Source organism: Strongyloides ratti (assembly GCF_001040885.1).
Source record: "Strongyloides ratti genome assembly S_ratti_ED321, chromosome : 2".
NCBI classification, from domain to species: Eukaryota; Metazoa; Nematoda; class Chromadorea; order Rhabditida; family Strongyloididae; genus Strongyloides; species Strongyloides ratti.
In genome coordinates this window covers 16,124,612-16,144,436 of record NC_037308.1, presented here as the reverse complement: position 1 = coordinate 16,144,436, position 19,825 = coordinate 16,124,612, and the positions used below count along the sequence as shown (strand labels likewise).

At 23.1% G+C, this 19,825-nt stretch overlaps 9 protein-coding genes across 9 annotated transcripts; 7 read left to right on the top strand and 2 right to left on the bottom strand.

Annotated features, from left to right (window-relative positions):
- Positions 1–124: 124 nt before the first annotated feature.
- On the top strand, positions 125–1,056 carry SRAE_2000510100 (Vacuolar protein sorting-associated protein VTA1 homolog; the record flags this gene model as incomplete). Its single annotated transcript, XM_024644070.1, has 3 exons — positions 125–218; positions 257–348; positions 394–1,056. 3 exons carry the CDS (start codon positions 125–127, stop codon positions 1,054–1,056), a joined length of 849 nt encoding a protein of 282 aa, XP_024509667.1.
- Positions 1,057–1,906: 850 nt separating this feature from the next.
- SRAE_2000510000 (BRO1 domain-containing protein) lies at positions 1,907–3,294 on the top strand (the record flags this gene model as incomplete). The annotated part of the gene is made up of 4 exons (XM_024644069.1): positions 1,907–2,007; positions 2,045–2,260; positions 2,300–2,670; positions 2,711–3,294. The coding sequence occupies 4 exons, from the start codon at positions 1,907–1,909 to the stop codon at positions 3,292–3,294; spliced, it is 1,272 nt and encodes a 423-aa protein (XP_024509666.1).
- Positions 3,295–4,260: 966 nt separating this feature from the next.
- Positions 4,261–5,475, top strand: SRAE_2000509900 (Acyl-coenzyme A thioesterase 9, mitochondrial; the record flags this gene model as incomplete). The annotated part of the gene is made up of 1 exon (XM_024644068.1): positions 4,261–5,475. The coding sequence occupies one exon, from the start codon at positions 4,261–4,263 to the stop codon at positions 5,473–5,475; it is 1,215 nt and encodes a 404-aa protein (XP_024509665.1).
- Positions 5,476–6,130: 655 nt separating this feature from the next.
- SRAE_2000509800 (KiSS-1 receptor) lies at positions 6,131–7,069 on the top strand (the record flags this gene model as incomplete). Its single annotated transcript, XM_024644067.1, has 1 exon — positions 6,131–7,069. One exon carries the CDS (start codon positions 6,131–6,133, stop codon positions 7,067–7,069), a length of 939 nt encoding a protein of 312 aa, XP_024509664.1.
- Positions 7,070–7,743: 674 nt separating this feature from the next.
- Positions 7,744–9,216, top strand: SRAE_2000509700 (Cytochrome P450 18a1; the record flags this gene model as incomplete). Its single annotated transcript, XM_024644066.1, has 1 exon — positions 7,744–9,216. One exon carries the CDS (start codon positions 7,744–7,746, stop codon positions 9,214–9,216), a length of 1,473 nt encoding a protein of 490 aa, XP_024509663.1.
- A 756-nt stretch (positions 9,217–9,972) lies between these two features.
- Positions 9,973–10,356, bottom strand: SRAE_2000509600 (MSP domain and PapD-like domain-containing protein; the record flags this gene model as incomplete). Its single annotated transcript, XM_024644065.1, has 1 exon — positions 9,973–10,356. One exon carries the CDS (start codon positions 10,354–10,356, stop codon positions 9,973–9,975), a length of 384 nt encoding a protein of 127 aa, XP_024509662.1.
- A 3,927-nt stretch (positions 10,357–14,283) lies between these two features.
- Positions 14,284–15,435, top strand: SRAE_2000509500 (Lipase; the record flags this gene model as incomplete). Its single annotated transcript, XM_024644064.1, has 2 exons — positions 14,284–14,862; positions 14,905–15,435. 2 exons carry the CDS (start codon positions 14,284–14,286, stop codon positions 15,433–15,435), a joined length of 1,110 nt encoding a protein of 369 aa, XP_024509661.1.
- A 1,083-nt stretch (positions 15,436–16,518) lies between these two features.
- On the top strand, positions 16,519–18,288 carry SRAE_2000509400 (HAD-superfamily hydrolase, subfamily IG, 5'-nucleotidase and Purine 5'-nucleotidase family and HAD-like domain-containing protein; the record flags this gene model as incomplete). The annotated part of the gene is made up of 2 exons (XM_024644062.1): positions 16,519–16,595; positions 16,650–18,288. The coding sequence occupies 2 exons, from the start codon at positions 16,519–16,521 to the stop codon at positions 18,286–18,288; spliced, it is 1,716 nt and encodes a 571-aa protein (XP_024509660.1).
- A 392-nt stretch (positions 18,289–18,680) lies between these two features.
- SRAE_2000509300 (Mitochondrial ribosome-associated GTPase 1) lies at positions 18,681–19,724 on the bottom strand (the record flags this gene model as incomplete). Its single annotated transcript, XM_024644061.1, has 3 exons — positions 18,681–18,921; positions 18,961–18,988; positions 19,031–19,724. 3 exons carry the CDS (start codon positions 19,722–19,724, stop codon positions 18,681–18,683), a joined length of 963 nt encoding a protein of 320 aa, XP_024509659.1.
- Between the last annotated feature and the right edge of the window lie 101 nt (positions 19,725–19,825).

The following is a 19,825-nucleotide window of genomic DNA, read 5'->3' as shown; positions in this document are numbered from 1 at the left end:
TGCGGCCTTAATATAAACAAATTGAAGTATCAATAGTATAGTTAATTATATACATTTAATATAGAAAAGCATTTTTATTATAAAACTACTTGTAAAATTACCTTATTTTTTTTTATTATTAATTATGTCTAATGTACCACCAAGCTTAAAAAATATTTCACAATATATTAAATTATCAAAAGAATATGTTACTAGAGATCCCGTGATTTATTATTGGTGTATGTTTAATTTATATTTTTTATATTATAATTATTAGGTATTTTATATTGTGTTCAACAAGGTTTAAAATGCCCAAAATCTCCAGATGGTGATAAATACTTGGGATGTTTATTATCAATTTTAGAAAAGGTATTTATTTTATTTATTAATAAATTTTAAAATATTTATTTATAGATGAAGAAAGATTTTAACACAACAGAATCTATAATACATTCAATTGCTGGTCAAGCACATATTGAAGAAAATGCATATAAACTTTTTGAATATGGTGATAAACAAGATAGACAAGGTGTTTATGATATGAAAGTTATTAAATCATTTTATACAAGTGGTTTATTATTTGATATATTAACACAATTTGGTGAATTAGATGAAAATATTGCTTCAGCTAGAAAATATGCTAAATGGAAGGCTACCTATATAAATAATTGTCTTAAAAATGGAGAAACTCCAGTACCAGGACCACCAAATGGATCAAATGATGAAATGGATGAATTAGAAAGAGAATTACGAGGTCTAACACAGGGTAATGGTGGTAGTACAGCAAACAATTTAAATCATGACCCCAACAACTTTAATAATAAACCACTACCATCTGCACCAACATCAGCACCAGATTTGGCTAATATACCACTAAACAATGGTGCATTAGTTCCACCATCCTTAAATTCATATCCCAGTGCACCAGTTAAACAACAATACTCATCAGAAAATGATCTTTTAGATTTTACAAACGCTAAGAAGTTTGCCAAGTATGCTATAAGTGCAATGGACTACGAAGATAAAAATTCAGCAATCGATAATTTACAAAAAGCGTTAGCTATACTAAAACACTAGAATAATATACTTTTAATAACATATTAATTTTCATATTTATCCTTATTATAATATATATTAATATGTTATTTTTTTTGACAAAATATAAATTAATTATTTTACGGTAAATTAAAATATTGTAAAAAGTTGGTAATAAATACTCCAAATTTTACTTTTATTTTATATTCAATTAATAAATTATTATATATTGAAAAAAGTTAATTAGTAGAATAATGGGCTAGTTTGTTTTATTGATTTTTTTATAACCATTATTTATCAATAGAGATGATGAATCATATTATATGAAAAAACTTTTTAAATTTTGTATGATAAATCATATCATATGATAGCATTTTTTAATTTTTATATAATGAATCATGATAAAATGTATCTAATACGTTTATCTATAACACTTATCAGGTTAGAGTTTACAGTTGAGAACACTCAATTGATTATTTGATTTTATTTTCTAAACATTTGTTATATCCCAAACACTATTTGGTCTATGGTCAACTACTTCAAGGTGTTTTTTATTTTTTTTGTGTTTTATTGTTTGTTGTTATTGTCTCATGACGAAAAGTATTTTTTTCATAACTATTATTAATATTTTATAAAAATATATTTGAATCACTTAATTGTTTAAAAGGTGTGTAATAGATTTGTATTCATACTCTTAACTATTTTTACTTAATTTTAAAACTTTTTTTTTTGTTTTTAGAAATTAAATTTTTTTTTTATCATTAATTTTTTTTATTATTCTATAATTATTTGACTAAATTTTAATCTTTTTTTCAATTTAAAAATATTTATTGTTATCTAATTCTGAAAAAAATTTAAGCTATTGACTTGTATATATTTTTAGTTTGTAAATATGACACATTGGTTTCATAGAAATCCTCTGAAACCTTCACTTCATGTTAAATTTGAATTAAAAAAAGTTCTTTCTAATGATGGAGCATCAAAAGTTTGCAGGTATTTATTATTTTCAATTATTTAATTATATTTATAGTGAATTACGTCTTCGTCGTGATCAACTATTTGAAAAATTTACCAATGCATCAAATGATTATTTACTTGTTGAGGAAGATTTTAAAAAATATATGGAATTTCTTTATGGATTTGTCTATGAAATTGGTAAAACAGAAGATGGTAAATTAAAAGATAGTAAATTAAGACACTTAATTAAATTTACATGGGGACATTCTATGTTAGGAATGGATGGATAGTAAGTAAACAACTTATATTTTATTATCAAATTTTATAGTTGTGTATCAGATACATGGTATGAAGTATTAAGTGTTGCATTTAATATGGCATTATTTTTATCAAAACATGCTGCTTACTTATCAGCAAAGGATGATGTTAATGATGTTGAAGGAAAAAAGATACATACATGTTTAAGGAAAGCTGGAGGACTTTTTCAATTTTGTCAGGATTTTTCAGATAAAGTTATAGGAACAACAGGTTGTGACATTCAAGGTTGTGATTTAGATATGGATGTTCTTGAAGTATATAAACAACAATGTATTGGTGAGGCACAGGAAGTTGTTGTTGGAAGAGCTATTGAAATGAAACACAATGCTGAGATAATATCTTCACTTTGCTATAATACAGCAAATATATTTACAAAATGTGGTAAGTAGAAAAAGTTATTTAATTTATTTTACATTATCAGACAATATTCTTGAAAAACTGCCAAAACAAATATTTGATCGATGGAGATATTATTTTAAAATAAAAAGTGAAATATACACAATTTATGCTTATGCATATTTAGGAGAATTACTTTTATCACAAGATAAATGTGGGGAAGCAATAAAAGCTTGTAAAGAAGGAATTATTCATTACGATAAAGCTGCCGATATTTGTGATAAATATCCTTCAGCTCAGGGTATTGGTGTTGCAGCTAAAATTAAAAATCATTTATTTTTTAGAAAAATGATTCCTATTCTTCAACGACATCTTGAGAAAGCTGAAAGAGAAAATTTGATGATTTATAATCAAAAAGTTCCAACTATAGCTCCATCTTTAATTACTAAAACTGAATTTGGATTAGCTAAACCTGAAACATTTTCAATGCCATTTAATTCTGAGATATGGAATGAAAATATATATAAAGCATTTGATATTACAAAAGCAAGTACACCTGACTTTTCAAAAATTAGAAAAAGTAGCAAACAACTACCTCTTGTTAAGGAAGTACAGTTATATCAAACTGAAAAAGATCAAAGTAATAGATCAGGTTGTGTTATATCATAGATAATTTTTTATCATAACTATCCAAATTATAAATTGAATTCATAACGGTCGAGTTATTAAAAAAAATTACAAATAGCATTTTAATATTCTATATTCCAGAAAACTAATTTATTTTCTACTGTTCATTATAGAATTTCTTTAAATCAAATTATATTTTTTCAAAAGACTAACTATTGCTAAATTGATACTTATATAATATTATGTAATTTACTTAAAAAAAACAACTAATTTTTATATATATATATACTTTAATCAACACACTATATAACATCATAGTCATCTAAATAACACATGTAAATATTTTAATACAATTATATAATAAAATAGTTTAAATTACTTATTTTTAATTTTATAAATTGATAAAACTTTATCAAAACTAGTTCTTATTTTTTACCTTACTTTAAAATCAATTGGAACAGTGGTAAATTTAAAAGTTATGGTCTACCTTAAAATTTACCAGAAATTATTTGTTAAAAAGAACTTTTTCCAATAATTTAGAAAGTATTTAAAACAACATTTTAAATCATATAGTTTAGTTATAAACATATTTTTATTAAAATTAAATAATATTCATAATTTATATCTTAACAAAAAATTAAATAAAAAATAAGAGTATAATATAAATATGTTTAAATTTTATATAACAATATTCAAAAAAACATACATATATATATAAATATAAGAGATAATAATTAAAATTAATTTTAAACAATTATTATTAAAAATTGTGACAAGTTAAATAACCATCAAGTGTAAAATAATTATTATATGTAAAAATTTAATTAACAATAATTAAGTTTTAAAAAATTGTGAATAATGTTTTTAGTGTCAAAAAGATATATTTTACATAATTTTTCAAAAAATTTTAAAAGAAATGTAAGTTTAAAAAGAAAATAAAAAATTATTTTTAATTTAAATTAGTATTTTCAAAAAAATCCAAAGTATGATTTATCAATTATACCAACAATGGAAGATATGAAAGAAACTTTATTACATCATGTAAATGGTATAATGGAAAAATGCCAAAATTCTAATGGTATCTTTGATTATAATTTAAAGGAATATAATAGTTCTTTATCTATGATAAAAACAAATTTAAAATTTAAAATTCCAATAGGTGAAAATATATTTTTAAGAGAGAAATTTACTAATTCATATGGAAAAATTTCTATTCCAAAAATATTACATGAAGTTGATTATATTGGTCCATATATGGGTTTTTATTTTGGTGATAATAAAATTTTTAATGAAATAAAAGAAAAGAAAATTATAATTGTTCCAAGAATGTTAACAACATTATTTTTTGGTGATATATCAATAACAAGAACAGATTTAGATATTAATAAAGATATTATATTGGATACATTTATACCATATTCTAACAAATCTAGCTTTGTTTTATTGTTACGTGGATATCAACAAGATAAAAATAATAATTTTTCAATGTTTTTTGATAGTAAATTAATTATGGTATCTAGAGATTTTTCTAAAGAAATGAGAGAAATTATGCCTTTACCAGAAATAATACCCGAAAATGAAAAAGAAAAAAAATTATTTGATAAATATGGAAAATTTTTAGAAAATTATAAATTAGATTCTAAAAAAAGTTTGATTAAATCATTACCAAATGATGATGAATTTCAATTAATGTACAAAACTATTTTAAGTACATATGACAAAAATATGTTAGAAGGTTATGAATATAATGAAATTAAAAAAGATGAAATTCGATTATCTCATACTACTATAAAAAGTTGTTTTCATGTTTCACCAAGCGAAATTAATTTTGCTAAATTTTTGTATGGTGGTGAAATGATTGGTAGAGGTTCACAATTAGGAGAAATAGCTGCATCAATGTATGTTGATGATAAAGTTGAGGTAGTTTATATAGGAGATATGCGTTTTATTTATCCTTCTTATCTTGGTGATATAATTGAAATAAAGTCGACAGTAACATATGTTGAGAAACCGTATATTGAAGTTAGAACTAATTTTATTTCTTCTTATATTTCTTCAACAAAGAAACCCACTATTATTGGTTATTTAAATATGACATTCAAATATGATGGCAATAAACAGTTAAGAAAACTTATTTCACATGAGACAAATGAGCTAATGGCGTATGTCAACGGTAGACGAAACTTAAAGAATTTTAAAAAAAAATTAATAAATTTATCATAATTTAGATTTCAATTAAATATTTTTATTTTATACATTAATAAAAGTAAATATTTTATTGCATTTATGCCAAAAGCATTATATTTGATGTCTGATGTTCTAGTTTTTTTTAATCATTATTTTAAAATTTTAAAATGATAATTTTGCTAAATTTTTTCATTTACACTACTAATAATGATATTTTTTACTATAATAAAATATATTAATTATTTTTTTACCAACAAAAATTATTTAAGAATATTTATATATTTTTTGATCTTATAATTATAAAGTATTTTTCATTTAATAACAAAATTAGTTTCTATAAAAGTTTCTTTTATTAGCTGTTATTGGATGAATTGCATTTTTCAAACTACTTTTATACTATATATTGTGCAGTTTTTATTAGCTAAACTAAAACCTTTACATAATTTAGTTAGTTTGTTTCATTTTAACTAAAATATTAAACTAAAAATTTTTAATAAATATTTTTGTAGGAGAAAAAAAAAAGTATTTTAAATATTTATAGAAATTTTTTAAATCTAAAATGGGAATTTTAAATATTTTTATTTTTATTATATATATATTAATATTTTTAATTGGTGTTATTGGTAATTGTATGGTTTTATTAATAATTTACTTTGAAAAAAAGACTAAAAAATGTACAAATGTATTTATTATGAATTTAGCAATTGCAGATCTCATATTTATACTTGTTTATATACCAGGATCTACTGCAAATTTATTTGATAAAAATATATTACCTGAATCTTTTTGTTTATATCAAATATTTTTAACATATATGAGTATATTTGCTTCAGCATATACGTTAGTTTTACTAGCATTTGATCGTCTTGTTGCTGTAGTTTATCCTCTTAGAGCTGTATATGTTAGAACATTTAAAAACACAATAATTTCTTGTTGTATTGTATGGATTCTAAGTTTTTTAATATATTTTTTCACATTTTTTATATCAACAAGTGATGAAAATAATAATATTAATTTCAAGAATAAATCAAATACACTTTGTTTTGATATTAATAAAATGTCTAATCTTTTAAAGACAAAATTTAGTATTAAAAAGTTATATTTTACCTTCAATATAGTTTCATATGTTATACCATTATTAGCAATTATCATAATGTATACCATTATTTTGAATTTCCTTCATAAAATAAAATCTAAAGAATTAAAGACAGCTGTTAATAAACAATGGAGAAGAAGAATTACAAAAACAATATGGTTGGTAATAGCAACATTTGCTATCTGTTGGTTTCCACAAAATTCAAGAATTTTTTATATAGCTATAACATATACAAATGATACATCTGATAATGAAAATTTATTAAAAACACATAATATGATATTAATTGCTATCTTTCAAATTATGGCATATTCAAATTATTGTATTAATCCAATTTTATATTGTTTAATGTTAAAAAGATACCGATGGTATGTCAATAATTTTTGGATATTTATTAGAAGTTTTTTTATCCCCAAACAAACTATTATAACAATAGAGAGAGAAAAAAGATTTACAAAATACAAGTCATCTTTTGATGATTCTTATCACAATTCAATAAGAAGTACAAAAAGCAACAATCCTACAAATGTCTAAATATAAAAAACAAAAATTAGATAATTGATAAAATTTAAAATTACATTATATTGTTTTTTGTTTTTAAAAATATAATGAAATGACTGGTATTCAAAAAATATAATTTTTTTTTAAATTGATACAAATTTAAATTTTACATGCTATTTGCTTTATCACTTTAAAATATTTTATTATTTAAAATTATTACAATTTAATTGCTAAAGAAATTTTTTATTGTCATACAAAAATGAACAATTATTATACTTATAAAAATATTTTAAATAAATTATAGATTATTTTATTTATAAATTAATTACTTTTTTTTTAAATAGAAACATTATAATAATATCTATGTCATAACAATTTTTTCCAAAGAAACCACAAATTAAAATTCATTTTTATCATAAATTTTTACAAAATATATCAAAATATCTAAAATTAAATTAAAAAAAAACTTTTTATATTTTTTTTTACTGTTATAGTATAAAATTATCTAATATACAATGTTTTTAATACAAAAAATAACATTAAACAATATTAAACATATTTTTTTAATCATTAAAAATATTTAATAAACTTGTTTTATTACTTATTTATTCGTTGTTTTAAAAAAGTTAAAGAAATGTAAATAAAAAAAAAGGTTGATTAAAAATAAAATATAAATAAGAAAATATTTTTTTTATAATTTATTTGTTATGATTGGAATAGTTATTTTTCTATTTATTATATTTTATTTAGTTTATTTTTATAAAAATGTAAAAAAACTTCCACCAGGACCATTACCATTACCGGTTATTGGAAATTTATTATCAATTGATAGAAAAAAAGTTCATTTATGGATTTATGAGCAAAAAAAAATTTATGGTAATATATTTACAATATATATTCCTAACCCACAGGTTGTTTTTGCTGATAATGATTCAATTAGTGAATCTCTACAAGTATATGGTGACAATTTTATAGGAAGAAATGTTGATGGTATTCCAGATAAATGTATGCATGAAATGGTTAATGTTGGTGTTATTATGTCTGAAGGTGAAGAATGGAAAGATCAAAGAAGGTTATCACTACAAATATTAAGAAATTTTGGCATGAGTAAAACAATAATACAAGATAAGATTCATTTAGTTATTTTAGATGTTTGGGAATATATAGATAATATTGAAAATAAAGAAAATGTGGATATTGGAAAAATAATGCATCTAGCTATTGGTAATGTAATAAATTTAATATTATTTGGTTTCATGTACAACCATACAGATAATAAAAAGTTTTATGAATTTACAAATGCAGTAGAAGAATTGGTTAAATTTAACAGAAAAATAGAATTTCAATTATTAACAATATTTCCATGGATAAGTAATATTCCAATTTTAAAACATTTCGTATATAAATGGATAACAAAACCTCAACATGATTTAAGAAAAATGACTAATCAACAGATAGAAAAATGTAAAAAAGATTTCAATCCAGATAGTGAACCACCAAATTTTGTACATGCTGTAATGAAAGAAATTCAATCAATTGATTCAAAATATAATTATTTAAATTCAAATCATCTTGAAGCAATGGTAATGGATTTTTGGATTGCTGGAATGGAAACAACAACAACAACATTAAAATGGCTTATTCTTTTGTTAATGAAATATCCAGAAATTCAGGAAAAATTACATAAAGAAATTGATGAAGCCATTGGAAAAGACCAACTAGTACTTTTAAATGATAAAGTTAAAATGCCTTATGTGACTGCTTTTATTGCTGAAGGTCAAAGATACGCAAATATTGTTCCATTTGTTCCATCACATAAATGTACAAAAGATACCATAATAAATAATTATCTTATTCCTAAAGATACATTAACTCAACCATTTTTTTGGGGTGCTAATATGGATGAAAAATACTTCAAAGATTCCTTTATTTTTGATCCAACAAGATTTCTAGATGATGATGGTAAAAAATTTAAAATGAAGTATGAACACTTAAGTTTTGGAATGGGAAAAAGAGTATGTGTTGGAAAAAGTTTAGCTGAAGCTGAATTATTTTTATTCTTTACATCATTGGTTCAAAAATATAAATTTACCTATATTAATGGATTAGTTGATTTAACATGTGATTTTGGTGGAGTTTTATTACCTCGGCCATATACATGTAAAATTGAAAAAAGATAATAACATAATTTGATTAATTTTTAATTTTTAATACCATTTTTAACAATTTTTTACAACATCTGTTTAAATGTTTATATATATTTCATAAATTAATGAATCTAAAAAGTTAAATATTTATACTTTATCATAAATTTTTATTTATGAATCATAAAATAAGAGTGTAATTTTGATAAAAACATCACTTACTTAAAATTATTCAAATTATTATTTTAATTTTTAAAAAATTTTTAAACAGATATTAAAATTTTCATACAATATGATTATGAATATTATATTGTATTAATAGTTAGCAAAAAATTATAGAAGAATTCACAAAATACATAGAACATTTTAATTGAGTAAAATAATCTAACAAAATAAAATTCATATTTTTACAAATGATATTATTAACAATATTAGTAAAATATCTAAAGAAAAAAAAACTAATAAAGTATAACAACTAATGGTCGAAGAATTATTGTTTTTATAAAGAATTAACAGATTTAATTCTAGAAAAAATTATATTTGAATAATTTATTTAATATTTAAGAAACTCTAAATTTTATCAGTTAGATCAAAGTAATATTCTTTTTAAAAAATTAGCTTAATATATTTTAATTTGAAACAAAGGTAGATCATGTTACGACTTTTTAATCTAGGCAAGAAAAAATTGTTAAATAAATGGAAGAATTAGAAAAAAAATTAAGAAGCAAAAATATCTTTTTAAAAATTTTATTCTCAATCAGCAAGAAAGATAATAATTAAAAAAAATCGTGTTTAAGGATTGTATTCAATTGGGAGATTCTTTCTTCTAACCATACCGTCTCCTTGGAACCATTCACGTCTGAAGGTCTTGGCAGCACCGTCTGGAGTATTGGTCCATTCAATAGTGATACGATCATTATTGGTATCTTCTTGTCCGTAAGCAAAGGAGTCACAGGAGACAGCCATAAGAACATTTTCCTTTGGGTCAAGAACACCACTTGGTGGATCAACTCCGAGTCTTTTCATGTTTGTAGTCTTGATGGCCCATCCGATGCGGCGTCCTCCAGAATTGGTGATTTTAATGTGATAAGTGTGCTTATCATCATATGGAGCATTGAAGACGATCTTGGTTCCTGGTTGAGTTTGGATATCACCTGGTGGTACTGATTGAGCCATTGCGAGTTTAGTTGTGTGAATCGAAAACGAATCAAAACTGATATTATTACATTTTTACTATCTTTATATACAATATTTTTGGTAATATTTTTAAATTTAAAATTAACATAATGCAAATTTTTTATAAAATTTTACAATAATTAATAATATTATTCAAATTGTATAATAATGTTCTTAATCTAAAAATGTGAAACGTATTAAAATAAATTTAGTAGTTGCATCATTTCAATTGGATAACAATGTATTAAATTGTTGTGACAAACTTTTAATAAGTTTTTTTTTACAAAAAACAATATACTATTTTTTTGTACATTAAAAAAATAATCATAAAAGTATTTGAAATTTATAAAAATTTTATTATTCTGTCAGTTGCAGCTGATTTGCGCTAAGGTTAAACAAAGTTTTGATAATGTCAGAAACATCTGATATTAATTTTTTGAATGTATTGTATCGCGCTTCACAATATTGAGTAAAGCAAGCAAATTTATAGATTCATCTACAGATTAGTTTTTACGTAGAGTGAACCTTCAAATTATTTTTATATCTCCAACAGTTGCTAAGATATAAAAAATGATGACAAAAGAATTAGGCGCGCAAAAATACCAGACAATATATCTCAAGAACGGTTGAAATTTAGAAAATATTTTCAATGTGGACTATAGTTTAAAAGTCTTAAGAAGTCCAGCGCATCTAGTCTTATGCTTCTAGGTGCTCATTTACTTGAGTTACAAGATTCATACTTGAAACTTTTTCAAGATGCATTTTTCATCATATCTTGAGATCGAGAAGAGGTACAAAGATGAGACTACGTTTAATCGACTTTTCGCAAAAATCTGATCTAGAATAGGTTGTTTAATTTTCATATTTCCAACTTTATCATGGAAGTCGGATTTTTTCAAAAAATATTCCCCAGTTTCGCCTCTAACTTTGACTCATCACAACTCCTCAAGTTTTGATTCTGATATAGCCTTGATTATATTTAAAATTCATGATTTTTCAAGGGCTATCAGATGAGTGTAGTTACATTTTGAAATTCGAAAAAAAGTTATTTTTTTAGTACTTATGCTGAAGGTCAAGATTGCATTATTTTGATCAATTGTGAATCTCGGAAAATATTGAAGCTTTTTGTAAACGAACGATTTTTTCTAAACTAATTTTTCATAAGGAATCTAATGAAACTAGTCTTAAGGTTATCTGATAAGTTTTAGGTGAGATATTGAAAAGTCATGAACAATGAATATTTAGAAAAAATTTCCGCCTTTTGCTGTATCTCGCTTCAAAATAAAGGTATTAACAAAAAAATTTCTGGAATCAACTACTTTTTAGTTTTCATTTAGGGTCTACGTTCAAACCATTTTTATACCTCCAATAGTTATTGAGATATAAAAAATGATGACAATGAATTAGGCGCGCAAAAATACCAGACAATATATCTCAAGAACGATTGAAATTTAGAAAATATTTTCAATGTGGACTATAGTTTAAAAGTCTTAAGAAGTCCAGCGCATCTAGTCTTATGCTTCTAGGTGCTCATTTACTTGAGTTACAAGATTCATACTTGAAACTTTTTCAAGATGCATTTTTCATCATATCTTGAGATCGAGAAGAGGTACAAAGATGAGCCTACGTTTAATCGACTTTTCGCAAAAATCTGATCTAGAATAGTTATTTTAATTTTAATATTTTTCATTACATCATGGAAGTCGGATTTTTTCAAAAAATATTCCCCATTTTCGCCTCTAACTTTGACTCATCACAACTCCTCAAGTTTTGTTTCTGATATAGCCTTGATTATATTTAAAATTCATGATTTTCCAAGGACTATCAGATGAGTATAGTTTCATTTCAAAATTCGAAAAAAAGTTGTTTTTTTAGTACTTATGCCGAAGGTCAAGTTGGAAATATTTAGACCAACTATGAATCTCAGTTAAAATCGAATATATTTTTACACAAACAAGTTATTCTACACCAATTTTAAAAAAATAATCGAATGAAACTAATCTCATAGTAATCTGATAATTTTCAGGTGAGATATTGAAAAGTCATGAACAATGAATATTTAAAAAAAATTTCCGCCTTTTGCTGTATCTCGCTACAAAATAAAGGTATTAACAAACAAATTTCTGGAATCAACTACTTTTCAGTTTTCATTAAGGGTCTACGTTCAAAAAATTTTTATATCTCCAACAGTTGCTAAGATATAAAAAATGATGACAAAAGAATTGGGCGCGAAAAAATACCCGACAATGTATCTCAAGAACGGTTGAAATTTAGAAAATATTTTCAACGTAGACTATAGCTTAAAAGTCTTAAGAAGTCCAGCGCATCTAGTCTTGTGCTTCTAGGAGCTCATTTACTTGAGTTACAAGATTCATACTTGAAACTTTTTCAAGATGCATTTTTCATCATATCTTGAGATCGAGAAGAGGTACAAAGATGAGACTACGTTTAATCAACTTTTCGCAAAAATCTGATCTAGAATAGTTGTTTTAATTTTAATATTTTTCATTACATCATGGAAGTCGATTTTTTTCAAAAAATATTCCCCAGTTTCGCCTCTAACTTTGACTCATCACAACTCCTCAAGTTTTACTTTTGATATAGCCTTGATTATATTTAAAATTCATGATTTTTCAAGGGCTATCAGATGAATATAATATCATTTCAAAATTCAAAAAAAAATTATTTTTTTAGTACTTATGCTGAAGGTCATGCTGGAGATATTTGCACTATTTGTGAATTTTAATTAATATTAAAGTTATTTTTACAGAAACAAATTATTCTAGATTAATTTTTTACGGGGAATCTAATGAAACTAGTCTTATGACAATCTGACAAGTTTCAGCTGGGTTATTAAAAAGTCGGAAATTATGAATATTTAAAAACCATTTCCACCTTATACTACATCTTACTTCATAAGAAAGATCAAAAAAAATTCTGGATTTGCCTATTAATTGGTTTTCATATGTAACTTGTGTCCAAAATACTTTTATTTTTTCAATAGTCATTAATATATAAAAAAAATCTTGGTAATGTATTTTGCGCACAAAAATAACTTAGAATATATCTCAAGAACGGTTGAAATTTAGAGTTTTTTCAACGTGTAGTATAGTTCAAAATTTAAAAAGTTAAGCAATTAGTCTTGTGTTTATATTAGCTTATTTGCTTATGTTATGAGTTTTGATTTTGAAACTTTTCCAAAACATATTTTTTATCATACATCGAAATTGAGACTTTATCAACTGTACCGGATTTGCTCTCAAGTTGAAAAAAGTTTCCATTATGCCAGATACGGTTGACATTATTTTTTAAAAGTACAGGTTGATTTATTTAGGTATTATCAACAAAGTTTATATAGTAAATGTTGTACTAATTAGAAAAAATTTTAAAGTCATCATGTAATTAATTTTCTATATTAATAAAATTTATTTATTTATTTGTGTATTTTTTGTAACAATAAATTGATGAGTAAAAATATTTTTTTAAAATGAAAAAAATTTTTGATAAAATTTTTTATTTATTGTTATTATTTTATGTATATTTTACTTTTATCAATTAAAATTAACTTGCTTACATTTAGTTTATATAAATATTATTTAAGTTGATCCTGTATGGAAAACATGTACATATACTTATTTTTATGAAAAAAGTTTCTTGAACTAGTTTGTATATTCGTACTTTTTACTATTAATTTATCTGTAAATAATTGCTATTTTTAATTTAATTAATTGTTTTTTATTTGTTAATGTAAAAAAATCAAAAAAGTTTAATATGAAAGATTGTCCATATAACATAATAAAAAGTGTAACAAATGTTTGTGAAAAATTAAAATTTAAAAATTTTATTATAACATTTTTTTCTTTAATCATAATATTTATTGTATTATTAAAATTCTATAGTAAAAATGGAACAATTCCTGAAGAATATATGTCAACAACTGAAATTGTAGAATATTATGGGTATCCTAGTGAAACTATTCGTGTAAGAAGTGATGATGGTTATATATTAGAAATGCATCGAATACCATATGGAAAAGTATCTTTTAATAGTAATACAACAATAACTAGGCCTATAATATTCCTTCAACATGGTCTTTTAGCATCATCTGCAGACTGGGTAATGAATAAACCATCACAATCACCTGCTTTTGTTTTTGCTGACGCTGGCTTTGATGTATGGATGGGAAATATGAGAGGAAACGTATATTCTAGACAACATGAAAAATTTAGTACTTATTCAAGAAAATTTTGGAGATTTTCTTGGGATGAAATGGCAAAATATGATCTTGATGCTATGATAAATTATATTCTTGACATAACTGGTCACGAATCATTATATTATGTTGGACATTCGCAAGGAACAATAACAATGTTTAGTAAATTATCAGAAGATAAAATATTTGAAAAAAAAATTAAAAAAATGTTTGCTTTAGCTCCTGTTGCTCAAGTTGGACATATTAAAGGATTAATGTACACAATTTCAGAATTATTTCATTCACATATAAATGTAAATTATTATAATTAAATTTAAATTTAAAATAATTTTTAGCTTTTTGAAAAATATTTTGGATCAATGGAATTTCTTCCATCTTCATGGTATATAAAAATGGCTTCACGTTTATTTTGTAGTGGTAAACTAACAAATCCTTTGTGTAAAAATGTTATGTTTTTAATTGGTGGTCCAGAGTCAAATCAATTTAATGTAACACGATTAACTGTCTATTTATCTCATACCCCTGCAGGAACTTCAACTGATAATATTGCACATTGGGCACAAATGGTTATTTCTAACAAAATACAAAAATTTGATTTTGGTTCACCTCATGAAAATTTATTACATTATAATCAGACTACTCCACCATATTATAATTTTAGTAACATTCATAATGATATATATTTATTTTGGAGTGAATCCGATTGGCTTGCTGATGGAATTGATGTTAAAGAAGGACTTATTAATGTACTACCAAATATCAAATTAAATAAATGTCTTGTGGATTTTAATCATTTTGATTTTATATATGGTTTACGTGCTCGTAAAGAAATTTATGACCACATAATTGATATTATAAAATCATAAAAAAAAATTAGTTTATTTATCTGTTAGAAATTACTTAAATATTCCATTTATATTAACATATAAAATATTCTTTTAATGTGTTGTTATTGGAGTTTAATAATTTTAATATGTCAATATTTGAACTTTATATTTTTAAATTTAATAGTAAGTAATGTACTTTTTTTTTAATAATTTGAAAAATAATTTAATATATGATTGACAAGATGACATAATTATATATAATATAAATTGTGAAACTTTTTAAAAAAATGATTTTTTTAACTTAAGTATAATTATGTTTTATAAGTAATTTAAGTGGTATTAAAAGTTTATTTTATTTGCTGATAAAAAAGAGATTGACATAAATATTAATTATAAAAACATTCCATTAATATTAAAGTTATTTTATTTATATAAAAAAGTAAAAAAAGATTATACTTATGACATATTTATAATTTTTATTTTATAAAAATTGTTTAGATAAGGGTAAAAAATTTTATCATATAATTTAATTGTTATTTTATATTTAAAATGTATAAAGAAGTATTAATACTAATATATTTTATAATTCTTTACAAATTTTTAAAACTTAATAATAATTAATCTTTTTTAATGGACATATACATTGAATAATGATACTAAAATTATTATAAAAATTTTCATATCAATTATTATTTTTAATGACACTATCAATTTTGCTAAAAAAAAAGAAGACATTCATTTACCTATCTTTTAAGATACAAGTATTATAGATACCTGTCAGTAATTTTTTAATCTTTTCTTGTCTAATAAAATATTTCTTTAAAAATTTTACCTGTTTTGGAGGATAGAAAAATGATAATGAATATTTATATTACTAATTTTATATTGATAATACTTTTAATAAAAGATAATTTGTAAAAAAAAAAGGTTAAGCAATATGATAAAAGATGTTGATAGTGGGGTATAAGTGCATTCCTATGTTATGATGCTATTTGATATATATTTTGACAACACCTTTCTAACTAGGGATACCATTTATTTTTATTAAATTAAAATACGATTATCATTTGTTATTTTATATTTGACTATTTTTTTTTTATTTATTATATCAATCTTTTAGACATGGAAATTAATAATAACACAAAACAAAATGATTCATGGAATTTTCCAAGCATAAAAAAACGTAATCCTGATATGAGGTAATATTTTTTCTTTTAAATTAATAAAATAAAATAATTAATTAATTATTTTAGAGTATTTACAAATAGAAATCTTCGTTTAGAAAAAATAAAATGGATAGGTTTTGATATGGATTATACATTAGCTATTTATAAATCACCTCAATTTGAAATTCTTCAATTTAAACAAATTGTTCAAAGACTTGTTAATGTTGGATATCCAAAAGAATTTCTTAAATTTGATTATGATCCAATCTTTCCAACAAGAGGTTTATGGTTTGACTATACATATGGAAATCTTTTAAAAGTTGATGAATTTGGTCATATACTTAAAGGAATGCATGGATTAGCTTGGTTAACATCAAATGAAATTGAAGAACAATATCCAAATAAATTTATTAATTTAACAGAACAAAGAGTATATGTTCTTAATACTCTTTTTAATCTTCCTGAGACACATCTTATTGCACAGGTAATTGATTATTTTGAAAATCATAGTGATTTTGTACAAAATACCGAAAAAACAGGCATTCAATTAGGTGATATAACTATGACATATAAATCAATTTTTAAAGATATTAGAAAAGCTGTTGATTATATACATATTCAAGGAACAATGAAACAAGATGTTATTGATAATGTTAAATATTATGTTGATAATGATCCTAGAATTGCTAAAATGCTCCTTAATCTTAGAGAAAATGGTAAAAAAATTTTTCTTCTTACAAATTCTGATTATTATTATACTAATGCAATTATGAAATATATTCTTGGTGAAAAATGGAATACATATTTTGATATAACTAATGTTGATGCTAGAAAGCCATTTTGGTTTGCTGAAGGTTCACTTTTTAGAGAAGTTGATACATTAACAGGAACAATAAAAATTGGTACAAGAAAAGGTCCTCTTACTTCTGATGTTGTTTATTCTGGTGGAAATTGTGAAACATTTTCTAAACTTGTTAAATGTAAAGGTAGAGATGTTATGTATGTTGGTGATCATGTTTATGGAGATGTTTTAAAATCAAAAAAAAGCCGTGGTTGGAGAACATTTTTAGTTGTTCCTGAAATTGTTAATGAATTAAATGTATGGACTAAAGGAAGAAAATATTTTGATACATTAGAAAAACTTGAAGAACTTTTAAGTGAAGCTTACAAGTCATTTGATGTAACAACTAAAACAAAACCTAATAATAAAGAATTACTTGAATGTTTAAGAAGAACAACAATTGATATGGAGTCAGAATATGGTGTATTTGGTTCACTGTTTCGTTCTGGTACTTCACAAACATTTTTTGCCTGTCAATTAGAAAGATTTGCCGATATTTATGCTTCAAGTTGTATAAACTTAATATATTATCCATCCTTTTACTTTTTCCGTTCTCCAATGAAGTTGATGTCACATGAAATGACTGTTCATCATGGTTCAATACTCCATCCTTCTGGAAGACAAGGATTTTATCATACTGATACTCTTGGAGAAAAAGTTCGTGGTTGGAATAGAGAAAAAAGAACCTCTGAATGTGATGGTTTTTGTGAAGATGAAGAGGATGATGACACATTACCTAAATCAGCTTCTTTATTTTCACTTGAAAAAAGAAAAGATTCTGATACAATACCTTATGATGCAAATACAGAAGATCAATTAACTGTCAAAAATTTTCCATATACAGATGTTATATCCCATCCAAATGTTCAAATAGATGATTTATAAAGTAAAAAATTAAAATTTTTTTTTTGAATATTTTACTTTATTTGTTAAAAATATTGATTTTTTATTATATTCTACTTAGAATATCTATTCTACTTTTTTTTAAAAAAAAATATATAATAAAATATATTGATAAACATATTTTTTCCTACTCACAATCACGTCATTTATACTTAAAAATATTTTTAACATATTAAATAACAATAACATGATTAAGATATTTTAACTAAGTTAAAAAAAAAACATTATTTCCAATACAAAATTTTATATTTAAACTCCTAAAATTTTATTATTATTATAAATTTTATCATAAATAGTCAAAATAAATTTTTAGTATTCTCTTTTAACATGTTAATAATAAGTTTTTATATATATATGTTTCAACAACAAGTTTATCAATATTTATAATCAATTAAAATTTCTTTATCTAAACAATGATCAAAATATTTATTTGTTCGGTATAAGTTCAAAAAAAGTTTTGCTGCTCTTTCTATATCCCATACTTTTTCACGTTCTTTACCCATATATGCTTCTTTTATATAATTGTTTGATTTACATATTTGAAAAAGAACCTCATTTATATTATCAGTTGGTTGTTTTAATTTTAGTAAATCTACATAAGAATAATCACCGGTTCTAAAAAAAATTTAATAAAACATTTAAAATAAAATTTACCTGTTTAAGAAATAAAGTAAATAGTCGGCTAAAAATGTTATATTAGTTGCAGACTCAATAATTAAATTACATAAACCTAATTTCATACTACTTTCAATATCTTTAATCTTAGGATTTAAAACACCAGGGGTATCTAAAATATAAACTCTTGGTTTATCCATTATTCTAACTCTATTTTGAACTCTTACTGTAACTCCTGGTCTAGCTCCTTCATTAACAGCATTATGTTTGACACCCATTGTATTTGATCTCAATGAATTAATTAAAGAACTTTTACCTACATTTGGAATTCCAACAACCATAACCTGATACTCTGTTTTAACTTCGCGATTAAACCTAGATTCATTTCGTAATAATTCAAGCATCATTGTTTTGACATCAGCTAATGCTTTACTAATTTTTCTTTTACAATCTGTCCATACAATATTTTTAATTCCAATCTCTCTATAGTAATTTTCAATAGGTTCTTTGTAACTTTTCAAATCAATTAAATCCATTTTATTAAGAACTAACATATGAGGTCTAACAGCATATAATTTTTCATAAAATTCTTTATTTCGTCCAGTTATAGGTATTCTAGCATCATGTACTTCAATTATCATATCTACACTCCTTAATTTACCTTCCATTTTACTTAATTGTACTGACATATGCAAAGGAAACCATGTTTTAAAATCATATCCTGGTGGAATAACAAATTGTTCTCTAATTTTAGGAAGTACATAATCTGACAATTTTCTGATTCCAAAAACATGTTTTAACATATTTTTACTAAACAAAAAACATACATTTATTAAATTAAGAATTAAAAAAAAAATAATTCATTTTGGTTATTAATACCAAGTAAGTAGAAACAATAGATAAT